Source organism: Schistocerca gregaria, chromosome X (assembly GCF_023897955.1).
Source record: "Schistocerca gregaria isolate iqSchGreg1 chromosome X, iqSchGreg1.2, whole genome shotgun sequence".
In the NCBI taxonomy this organism is placed as follows: Eukaryota; Metazoa; Arthropoda; class Insecta; order Orthoptera; family Acrididae; genus Schistocerca; species Schistocerca gregaria.
Window position 1 is genome coordinate 685,570,857 of NC_064931.1, and position 12,783 is coordinate 685,583,639.

Sequence of the window (12,783 nt, forward strand, 5' to 3'; positions counted from 1 at the left end):
AAACGTAAATTTGAAACATTAAACCCCATTCAGTTGACATCGACATATGCTACAGCTACTTCACCATCGCCGTCCCAAGTGCCAGTGGTTCCTCACTCTGTGCCACGAATGGTGGGCCCTCTGGGCTGCCAGAATACATCCGCCTACATCCGCCTACTTGGTGGTAGGGGTCAAATCTTCCTCCATTGCTCCCAAAGCACCTACTTCAGGAACTAGGTCCCCCCAAATGCAGTGTACATCGGACCCCTCCCTCCCGCCGAATCAGCAACAGCCTCCTCCAGCCCCTCTCATGCAGAAGGGGATCCTCCCTCCCAAGGTCTCCACTAATGCCATAGCAGACACTCGCCAGTGGCTAAAGAAGCCCAAAGGTGCTGGCCTAAGAGCCTCACGGTCTTCCTCCGTGCCTGAAGCTGCTTCAGAGAAGTCTTCCCAGCAAGCCTCTAAAGAAAAGCGAGAGAGGAAGCAAACAAAGTAGTAGTCTGCTAAGAAACAGGACCCTCTGGTGGCCCCACACCACCATTCCCTACCAGTTCTGCACCTGCAGGTGAGGTGGAGATTCCTGCATCCCCTGAGGACCTGGATTTCACAGATGCCTTAGCCACCATGGGAATGGATACAAATACTAAATCGGTGGCAGTAGATGACCCTGAGGCATAATCTACCTCCTTGCACTCTTCATGTCTTCCCAGCCTCATGATAATGTCATCCTCCAGTGGAATTGCTGCGGTTTTTCCAACACCTGGCTGAGCTACGGCAACTGTTAAGCTATACACCTGCTTTCTGCGTTGCCCTCCAGGAAACGTGGTTTCTGGCGGTGCGGACCCCTGCCCTCTGCGGCTATCGGGGTATCGGGGATACAACAAGAACCGTCACAACTATAATAGTGTGTCAGATGGAGTTGGTGTCTATGTCCTGAACTCGGTATGCAGTGAACCTGCGCCCCTTCAAACACATCTTGAAGCTGTGGCTGTCAGGATAAGGACGACACAGGAAATAACTTTCTGCAATGTATTTCTTCCTCCAGATGGTGCAGTACCCCTGAAGGCATTGGCTGCACTGATTGATCAACTCCCTAAACCTTTCCTACTTTTGGGAGATATTAACGCTCATAACCCCTTGTGCGATGGGCTGTGCTTACTGGCCAAGGCAGAGAAGTTGAATCTTTTCTGTCTCAGTTCGACCTCTGCCTCTTAAATACAGGTGCTCCCGCACATTTCAGTGTGGCTTATGGCACATATTTGGCCATTGATCTCTCTGTCTGTAGTCCTGGCCTTCTCCTATCTATCCACTGGAGAGTTCATGGCAATCTGTGTGGTTGTGACCGCTTCCACATCTTCCTGTCACTCCTCCAGCGTCATGCCCACAGACGCCTACCCAGATGGGCTTTAAACAGGGCAGACTGGGTAGCCTTCACCTCTGCTGTCACCATTGAATCTCCCCCACATGGTGCCATTAATGTTGTCACTGAGCACAACACTACGACAATAGTTTCTGTGGTGGAAATCACAATCCCTCATTCTTCAGGGTGCGCCTGGCAAAAGAATCCCTTGGTGGTCACCAGAAGTCACTGAGGCAATTAAAGGGCATCGGCGAGCTTTCCAGCAACATAAATGGTACCCTTACCTAGAGCACCTAATAGCCTTTAAGCGTCTCTGTGCCCGCATTCACCAGCTTATAAAATGATGGAAGCAGGAGTGTTGGGAGATGTGTGTGTCGACCATTGGGTTCCATACATCACCTTCCCAAGTATGGGTGAAGGTCAGACGTCTTTTTGGGTACCAGACCCCAACTAGTGTCTGTGACATTAACATCAATGGCATGTTATCTACCAACGCAAATGCGATTGCCAAGTGCTTTGCTGAGCACTATGCTTGAGCATCTGCGTCGGAGAACTACCCCCAGCCATCTGCACCCTCAAATGGCGCATGGAAAGGAAAGTCTTCTCGTTCACTACATGCCACAATGGGCCCTATAGCGCTCCATTCACAGAGTGGGAGCTCCTCAGTGCCCTTGCATGTTGCTCCAACAAAGCTCTTGGGCCAGATTGGTTCCACAGTCAGATGATTAAACATCTCTTATCTTGACTATCAGAGATATCTCTTAGTCATCTTCAACCGGATCTGGTGCGATGGCATATTTACATCGCAATGGTAGGAGAGCACCATCATTCCGGTGCTCAAACCCAGTAAAAACCTGCTTGATGTGGATAGCTATCGGCCCATCAGCCTTGCCAACATTCTTTGCGTGTCAGGGCTGCTTTCACCAGGGTCGCTCTACCTCTCATAATCTTGTGTCCCCCAAGTGTGCCATCGAAACAGGCTTTTCCACGTGCCAACACCTGGTTGCCGTCTTTCTTGACTTACGTAAAGCGTACGACACGACCTGGTGACATCATATCCTTGCACATTGTATGTGTAGGGTCTCCAGTGCCTGCTCCCAATTTTTATCGAATACTTCCTGTTTCTCTGTACTTTCCATGTACAAATTAGTGCCTCCCATATTTCTCCCCGTATTCAGGAGAGTGATGTTCTGCAGGTCTCTGTATTGGGTGCCTTTTTCTTTTTAGTGGCTATTAATGATCTAGCAGCAGCTGTAGCCGGTGGTCTCACCTTCTCTGTATGTGGATGACTCCTGCATTTTGTACTGCTCCTCCAATTCCTTTTCTTACTGAGTGGCACCTGCATGGAGCCATTCACAAGGCTGTCATGGGCTCTAGCCCACTGCCTCCAGTTTTCAGTCGCAAAGTCATGTGTCGTGCACTTCTGTCGGTGTTGCACCGTTCATCCAGAACCAGAGCTTTACCTTAATGACGATCCACTCACTGTAGTGGAGACGTATCAATTCTTAGGACTGGTTTTCAATGCCCAATTGACTTGCTACCTCACCTTCGTCAGCTTAAGCGGAAGTGCTGACAGCACCTCAATGCCCTCCGCTACCTGAGCAACACAACTGGGGTGCAGATCGCTCTGTGCTGCTGCAGCACTACAGAGCCCTTGTTCAATAGCGCCTTGACTATGGGAGTCTGGTTTATGGTTCAGCGGCACCCTCAGCTTTGCGTTTAGTTGACTCAGTGCACCTTTGTGGCATTCGCCCAGTGACGGCAGCTGTTAGAATGAGCCCGGTGACAAGTGTCTTGGTGGAGGCCGGAGTCTCTCTTCATTGCAGATCCGATGTACAAAACTGCTTACTTGCTTAGTTCCTGTCGTTCCCTCTGTAACATAGGGCCGTGACGAAATTCCTCCACCTGGCACGATTTCTAGCAAGTCTCTTCACTTCACTCCAGGTTTTCCCATCCTTCGCAGCTTCTCACTTGATCGTCCTTTTCCACGTCTGTTTGGGACAACCACACTTTCTAACTCCTTGAGGGTTCCAATCCAAAGCCATCCTTTCAATAGCTTCATCTGGTGTCCTCAATGTGTGCCCAATCCAGTTCCATTTTCTTTCTTTGATTTGTGTATTGATTGGTTGCTGATTTGCCTCCCTCCAAAGATCTTGATTTGTCATTATATCTGGCCATCCCACTTTTAAAATATGCCAGAGACAGTGGTTAATAAAAGCTTGGAGCTGGTTTTTGATGTGGTTAGTCACCTTCCAAGTTTTGCAACCATACAACAGAACGGCTTTCACATTGCTACTGAAAAGTTGGAGTTTGGTCTTCTTTAAGATGTTCCTATTCCTCCAGACAGGGTACAGTTGTAGAAATGCACCATTTGCTTTGTGGATGTGACTACGGATACCCTCCTCAGTGCCTCCTGTAGTTGTGACTATACTTCTGAGATAAAGCAAAGATAGGACCTGCTCTACATCCTCTCCATTAATGCCAGCCTATTCGTGTTGGTCGAATTTATCCACATTTCTTTAGTTTTGCGAACATTTATCTTGAGGCCTGCAATTTCCACCTCTCTCTTCGATGTCTCGATATCATTGTGCCATTAAGCAAATGTCGTCTATGAAATCTAAATCTTCGAGCCTATCCCACATCCCCCATTGTACGCCTCTCTTCTCTCCCCCCCCCCCCCCCTCCCAAAAAAAAAAAAAATCACTCTCTTCATCACATGGTCCAATGGTCCAACACCAAAAGAAATAGTGTTGACGAAAGAATACACCCTTGTCGTACTCTCGAATTAACTTGGAAAGGCTCTGTTAGTTCTCCATTATGTAGTACTTGGCATTCATAGTCTTCATACATTTCCTTGATGATGTTAATAATCGTTGTTGGAATGCCATGTTTTGCAAGAGTATCCAACATGACTCTTCAATTGAGTCGAAAGCCTTTTCAAAGTCAATGAAGGTAGGGTACAGGGAGTATTGCCACTCCGCACTTCGTTCCAGAATAATTCTGAGAGTATTGATAAGGTCCATGCTGCTTCTATGTTTTCTAAAACCTGCCTGCTCTCTTCTCAGTTGCGCTTCCACAGAATCCTTAATATGGTTTAAAATGATCCTCGAAAGTACCTTGCTCAGTACTGACAATAGGATAATGCCCCACCAGTTGTTGCAGTTAGTGATGTGTAAAACTGCTCACCAGTAATGTTGCACACATTCTTAGTTCTCCTGACGATCTGAATTACCGTCTCCTTTTCCCACCCGCGGCACTTCATCTCCCGCATCAGTAGCTCAGATCAGGGCTAACGATTGCGGTTCGCGTGCGATCCCTTCTGTCTGAACGGGAGCCCTTCTCTGTATTACCTCTACTTGCTGTCGATTCATGCACACCTCCATGGTGTACACCTTAGCCAAAGCTTCATCTGGACCTTTTGCAAGGCCCTAAGGACTCTGTTAACCTCGCTTCTCTCCACTGTCACTTCCTCTCGCTTCTTGACGTGTTCCAGGGCTCTTGAGTAGTTCACACAAACAGCTCGATGGCCGATGGTAATGTTGGCTTCGCCTATGTCCACAGAGGCCATATTGAACAGCATTCCTTGCGTGTTGGCTGCAGTGTATTCACTGCAGAGCTTGTGGTCATCTCTCTCGCACTTCAGTACATCTATTCTTGTTCTGGTGCATTATTTCTTCTCTGTTCTGACTCCCTGAGCAGCTTACAAGCTATCGACCAGTGCTACCCTCGCCATCCTTTGGTAGCAACCATCCAGGAGTCCATCTTTGCCCTGGAACAGACCAGTCATTCGGTGGTGTTTGTGTGGTCCCCAGGACACGTCGGAATCCCATGCAACGAACTTGCTGACAGGCTGGCCAAACAGGCTACATGGGAACCGCTTCTGGATATGGGCATCTCTGAAACTGAATTGAGTTCTGTTTTATGCTGCAAGATTTTTTGGCTTTGGGAGAAGGAATGGCATAACAGTACACACAACGAACTGTGTGTCATTAAGGAGCCTGCAAATGTGTGGAAGTCTTCCCTGCGGGTTTCTTGCAGGGAGTCTGTTGTCCTTCGTCAGCTCCGCATTGGCCATACATGGTTACCTCCTCCATTGCAAGGACCCCCCTCAGTGTCGCTGTGGCTCACAAATGACTGTTGTCCACCTCTTGCTGGACTGCCCACTTTTAGCCGCTCTGTGGCAGGCTTTTAGCTTTCCTAGCACCCTACCTTCGGTGTTGGGCGACAATGCCTCAACAGCAGCTTTAGTTTTACATTTTATTCGTGATTGTGGGTTTTATCATTTGATCTAAGTGTTAGCGAATGTTCTTTGCCCCTCTGTGTCCTCTACCCTAGTGCTTTTAGGGTGGAGTTTTTAATGTGTTGCAGATTGGCTGGTTTCTCCTTTTTATTCTCTCTACCTTTTTCTTACATTTCTGTGATTTTATTGTCCTCTTTTATTCTTTGTAGTGTTTGTTGCCTTTGTCATTCCTGTTGAATTTTCTTCCTTTCAGTATTGTGCTTTACATCTCATTTGTTTTCTTCTTTCCCCTGTATGATTGTTTTAACAGGAACAAGGGATGGATGACCAAGCTGTTTGGTCCCTTTCCCCCCTTTTAAATCAACCAACATTACAGAGCCTTCACCAACTTAAACAGTCCCCTGCTGACATGCAGGGTCCATGGATTCATGAGGTTGTATCCATACCCGAACACGTCCGTCTGCTCGATACAATTTGAAATGAGACTCGTCTGACCAGGCAACATTTTTCCAGTCATGAACAGTACAATGTCGGTAGTGATGGGCCCAGGCAAGGCGTAAAGCGGTGTAATGCAGTCATCAAGGGTATGTGAGTGGTCTTTCTGCTACAAAAGCCCATATCAATGATGATTCATTGAATGTTTTTTATACGCTGACACATGTTGATGGCCCAACACTGAAATCTGCAGGAATTTGTAGAACGGTTGCACGTCCTTCACGTTGTGCGATTTTCTTCAGTCATTTTTGGTTTCATTCTTACAGGATCTTTTTCCGGCCACAGCAGTGTTGGTCGTTTGATGTTTTACCGGATTCCTGATATTCACGGTACACTCGTGAAATGTTTGTATGGGAAAATCTCCACTTCATCACTACCTCAGAGATGCTGTGTCCTGTTGCTCATGCGCCGACTATAACACCACATTCAAACTCATTTAAATCTTGATAACCTACCATTGTAGCAGCAGTAACCTATCTTACAACTGTGCCAGACACTTGTTTTATATAGGCATTGCCGACCGCATGCCATATTCTGCCTGTTTACATATCTTTGTATTTGAATACAAATTCCTATAGTAGTTTCTTTGGCACTTCAGTGCATGAACTTTTATCTGGTAAGGGGACCATATAGACTGGCCCTTTGAGATATTTTTTATCTATATTTATGGAATATGAAAGTCCATATCCAGGTATCAGTTTGCTAATACGCTGCAACACAGTTTACAAAAGAAGACGTCAAAAGAGTTACCTCTAAAAATGAGACGATTTCCAACTGCTTTTAAGTAGAAAGCAATGTGGTGCATTACAACAGCTTAATAAATAGCGTTGCAGTGTGTTTACCAAAAACATGTTTCAGGTTTGAACCTCTAAACAATAATTTTGTTTTACTTTTATTTAAATTCTGTATTTTTTGGCAAGTAGAAACAATAACAAACAAGTATTGAATCATAATTTTCTAATGAAGGTAACATGATTTTATTTTCAGTTAAAGTTGCATGAAACAAATTAAAATTTGATACAGACATGTGAAATGACTTACACGAATGATACTGATGGATTTTATAAACTCGTTTCTCTGCACAACAAAGAAAGAATAAATTAGTGGGCATTAGCAGTAAATGGAGGAGATACAAAACACCCAGGGAAAATGCATTTGCAGTTGGCCAGCCAATTCTGTAGATACAGTCCAGCATTTTGAATATCCAGATGCTGGAATCTCTAGTAGATGCCTTTTTTCTGCCTTTGTAGTTGGTGGCTGTAGCACTGTTTACTGTAAATGAACGTCCACCTGAAGATATTTTGGTGAACACACAGGACTGACAACACTTTAAATCTACAAAGTTTGTAGTTCCATAAATAGTACACACAGGGATTTACTGTCTATATGAAGGCATTAATATATGTTGTATGGTTTTATCTTATCTGGAGTAATGTGTGTTTCATGTTTAACTACTTCCACTTGGCATGGAAAACAAGTATTAGAACAACTAAATTTGTTGTTTGTATTCTTGGTAGTTCAGTGATTTGTTTCCCGAACAAGCTTCAAAGTAGAAATATTTATCTGTATAAGTATCTTTTGCTTTCACTGTATTAAGCTCCATATATAGTGCTAGAGTGATCTATTTTTGGTCCCGTATTCATACAATAGTTAAAAACATGTTTACTAACATCTTTTCTGCCACTTCTGCTTATGTTTTGCCTCAGTGCCAGAGTTCGCGCTCTGCTTTTGTCAATTTTTATATGCCACTGCATTTACGCTGCCGTACAGTGATGGTGTTGGCCACTCTTACCGAGACTACGCATTGAGTGTGACACCTTGTAGCAGCACTAGGTACCTCTTGCATGATGTCACATGCCTTGACCCCAGAAAGCTCAGGTTTTAATGCAGTCTGAAATTAGATAAGTTGCGGGCCTTAGTGCTAAATAAAACGAAACTTTTCCACCACTAGATCCATAACATACATCGGCACAACTCCGTGATCTTATACAGTGGTCTGATGCCATCATGAACTGACCATTGCATGGATACACAGAAACAGTTTGGTTTACTAAGTTTCAGACTGCAACTGCTTTCCGAGTCATTAAATCCTCTGATGGTGTCTCCAGCATTAGACGACAAAAGATTAGGCGGAGTGCTATGCCTTGGACCATGGCCTAATGCCCACAAAACAAATATCAACAATGTCTTTGTAATTACAGAATTCAGGCTTTCATGGCCATTATTTGTGTTACTTCTACATTTAGATGTAGCACAAGTAATGGCCGTGGAAGTCTCCATTCTATAATCACAAAGAAGTGTTGCACCATTGAAGAGTTTCTCATTTTGTACACTTCCCTGTACTTTTGAGGTACATTTGCCATACCAATGATAAACTTTTGTTTTCATTGAAAATTGATATTGTAGATACCTTGATCTGTAACAGTGTAGTAATTTATTTGCCCAAGGATCATTTTGCAACTACGCAGGATGGCCAAAAATAAAACAGGTAAACATAGCTTGAAACCTCGTTTACAGTCTCGGAAACATTTGAATGTCAATAAGTAAAGGTCTTTTAAAATTAATACTGTCTATATCAGATGTTCCATGTTGTAAGGGACTACAAATAAATGTATTCAGATTATTGTTGGTGGTGGTAAACTTCCACTTCCATTTGCCTGTAATTGAAATTACATGAATGTACTTTTCGGCTGTAGACTCAATTAGGTTTAGTTCAGTTGTATACAAATGCAACAGTTCTCAACTGTTGCATATTAATTTCAAAATTAATGTTACATTGAAGAAAACATGGTAACAAATTAGGAATTTTGCTTTCAGAAAGTAGTAGTAGTAGTAGTAGTAGTAGTAGTAGTAGTAGTAGTAGTAGTAGTAGTGAGAATTACCTTTAACATGACTATGTTAAGAAACTAATGATCCAGAATTCCAAAATGAGTCTTGCATCATAGTAATCTTGGTAATGTAGTTTCAGTACATCAGATGTAACAATTCATTGCATTAGTTTGTGTTAAGCAATTAGTGTTACGAAACACAGATACATGTCGGTTTTAACTTTTCAGATGAGTGCCAGAACAAATATGGAAATCCAAATGCATGGCGTTACTGCTGTCGGGTATTTGATCTTCTTACAGTTGCAGCGGTATGTCAACATTTTAGTAAATAATATCTTTTTTAAATCACCTGGCAGATTATCTTCAATAATACTGTGCTTTTATTAAAGTTCCTAGTTTCGTGTTACCATGGGATTGTGTGTTTTGGTAATTCGTAAACGAACGTATGAATTTGCTAACATTTTATTTGTTAGAGATTAATTGTTGAATCTGACCATGAGTAGTCTTTGACATAACACCTGGCTGCCACCTGTCCTCCATATTGACTAAGTCATAGCTGTTTACTTAAGGAAATAGTAAACTTCTCCACCCTCATAATTTTAAGTCTAGCTATTTGCACAAACTGATAACACTATGGGACTGGACATTATCTGGAGGAAGTGTTGTCTTATACTTGAGCTTTTCCCGTGCTATATCTGCAGAACTATCACACCACTAGCTTGAACAGGTCATACACTTAAGAAAAGAAAATTGAGGATCTGTTAGATGACAGTCAGTTTGGCCCCAGGTGTGTGACCACTAGGAAGTAGACTTTGGCAAGGCGCTTGCAGAAGCTACTTCTCCAAATTCTTTCCATGGAAGCAGCCCCAGCAAATCTTCTTTAACACCTTATGCAAGTTAGTGGGAACAGTTGCGTGCATCTTGCAGTAAATACTTGCCGAACTAGACATTTGCTAGGAGCATTTCTCAAATATGTAAAAGTTTTGTTTGTTCAGTACTGGTTCAAAAATGTCAGTGTCGAAAAGGAAACTGGCGATAAGACTATATAACTGATCATCACAGCCAAGTAAGTGTGAAGCAGATGTCTTTGGTCCCTAAGTCATATAGGTATCAGAGGGAATGAACAATGTGACCATTTGGTTAGAAAAGTGACTAATTGCACATCAGCATTGACCGTCCAAGGTGCAGATTTGCAGCTGCAAATAAGACGTATCCTCTCTGAGATAGAACAATGGGTAAACTACTGCCTCCTCTAATAAATAATTAGCGTTGGTTCCAATGCTTAGATATTAAATGCCTACATACTTTCATAATTCAATCAAATTTCTTGCTAATGTCATTAATTCCAGATTAACACCCAACCAACCAATTTAAATTTAGGGTGAAATGGTATCAGCGATAAGATTTTCTTGATGATATTGCTATCCTCATTGAAAGTGAGGCAGGATTGCAGGACCTGTTGAACTGAATAAGCAGTCTAATAAGTACACACCAAATACTTAATATAAATGTAAGAAAGATGACAGTAATGAGGAGTAGCAGTAATGTTGACATCAAAATTGGAAACCACGAAGTAAGCAAAGTGATGGAATTCTTCTGCATTGTAAGCAAGAAACACATGACAAAGCAAGGACGACGTGAAAAGCTGAGTAGCACAGTTGGAGGGCATTCCTGGCTAAAAGAAGTCTAAAAGTATCAAACATAAGCTCCAATTTTGGTTTAGAGCACAGCATTTGTATGGGAGTGAATAATTTCGTAAAACAAGAACAACAAAGCGTTTGAAGTGTTGTGCTATAGAATAATTCTGAAACTTAGGTGAACCCCACTAGGTCAGTTTGATGAAATACATTGAAGCAATTCAGAGGTAGGCTATTAGATTCGTTAATGGTAGGTTTGATCAATGTGCGACTATTGTGGAGATCCTTCGTGAACTCAAATGGGCGTCCATGGAGGGAAGACAATGTTATTTTCAAGGAACACTGTTGAGAACATTTAGGTAACCAGCATTTGAAGCTGACTACAGAATGATCCTACTGCTGCCAATGTGTATTTCACGTGAGGACCATGAAGCTAAGAGAGATTAGGGCTCATACAGAGGCATATAGACAGTCATTTCCAACCTCCTCACTCTGTTTGAGAGTGCAACAGTAAAAGGAATGACTAACAGTAGTACAAGGTACCGTCCTATATGGTTGCTCGTGGAATGTAGATGTAGATGTTGCTGCTCTCACTTTGGCAAGCACATTATTAGTTGACACTGTTTGAGTTCCCATACAAAGTATCTGTGGTAAAAAGAGTGAACACAACACAGTAACAATAGCAACTTGACCCTTTTTTTCCCAGCATGGGGCACAAAGAAAATTTCAGTGTGTATTGTGGAGAAAAATTAGATTGCTGCACTACTTCAAAGCATTTTTATTTTGATACTCTGGCTATTAAAAGTTTGTCAATTTCTATTTTTTCATTTGAAATGTTAGAATTGTTCTTGAAGTTACATATTGAATTTTCCATTTATGAATATAATGTGTGATGTTGGCATTCGAAGTGTAATGTCAAGTGGAAAAAACTGTAAAATTTGTGATATATTGTTGACTTGTGGTAGTAGATGCTGAAAGAAGTGGAGACAACACAGAACTTTATTGAATTGAAGATAAATACTGTGAAAAAGATTTTTTTCTACTCAAATAGGGTCATTTTGATGTGACTAACTCCATATCAGGAAAATGTACAGGCCCGGGTGACAGTTCAAATAAGTCACTTTATGATGGTATGTCAGTCAACTTGCAACTGTCGAGCATACAGGGTGCAGTTGTCTGCAAGTTGTGGCTCACCAGTGACTCCTGTCACATGGGTTGTGATGCTATCTTTACTTCATACAGGTGGCTGGCAGAAGTGGTGAAGACTGCTGGCAGCTCAAGCAGGAAGCAAGCAGAGCTCCTCACAGTTTCAGCCTCATTGCAAACTTGATTGGGATCCTTTGGTTTGAAGCCGAGTGGAGAGTCTCAGCCAAAGGCTGTCACAGTTTTGGTTGCAGATTTCTGAGTTGTAGAAAAATTTCCACTATCAGTCACAATAAAATATTATTTATTCGCCACACTACCAGTTTTGGGCTTGTACCCATCCTCAGACGTTCATACACTCATGTACATGTTCATATTGCTGGAGATCACTGTATAAATACAAAGAAAATTATTTGTTGGTGACTAAATGGATACAAGTGGAACAGTTTAAGTTGCAAGGCAGCATTTGTTGAAAATATGTCTGTACTTAAATAAAGATGAAGTATCATTATTATAATTATGCTGTAGTGACAGTTCTTACACTTAGTTGCACATTTGTTACCATTTTATCGTCCATGTTTCAATTTTACAAATTAGCTGCATATTTCACTGTTGCATCATGCACTCGCAATATACACTGTGTTTACATACAAACATGTCCAAAGAACTCGGATGTAGGAGGTGTGAAGATGTTGCTCATACAGAAACATATGGGTTATGGACAAAGAACTTAGCCATAGGAAGTGCAAGGATGTTGCACGCAGAAACTTAAAAAGTTGTTATAAATTGCAAAGTTTTTTGATCCACATTATAAAAATTTTGATCCGCATTTTCATCAAACAACTTAAAAAAATGACAGTTAAAGCTTGTGCTTACAATATGACTTCTACAAATTATGATAATGACACTTGTACTGTTGTATGATTGCTACATGAGATTTCCATATCATATAACTTTATTATATCAGAGGATAATGAGCTTTTCTTTTTGAATATTTCAAGAAATATGTGGAGATAAGATTTGTTTGCCGGCATACCATTTATAGGTAAAATTTCATACCAAATTGCCAACCTCTTTCAGAAAACTGGTTTTCAAATTTCT

The 12,783-nt window shown here is 42.0% G+C and overlaps 1 protein-coding gene across 1 annotated transcript in view; it reads left to right on the forward strand.

Annotated features, from left to right (window-relative positions):
- The window catches only part of LOC126299511 (serine/threonine-protein phosphatase 6 catalytic subunit), a 77,177-nt gene that overhangs the window by 32,824 nt on the left and 31,570 nt on the right, over positions 1 to 12,783 (forward strand). The window contains exon 4 of the mRNA XM_049991473.1: positions 9,131 to 9,210. Coding sequence (XP_049847430.1) covers positions 9,131 to 9,210 — 80 coding nt within the window. The remainder of the gene's footprint in view (positions 1 to 9,130; positions 9,211 to 12,783) is intronic.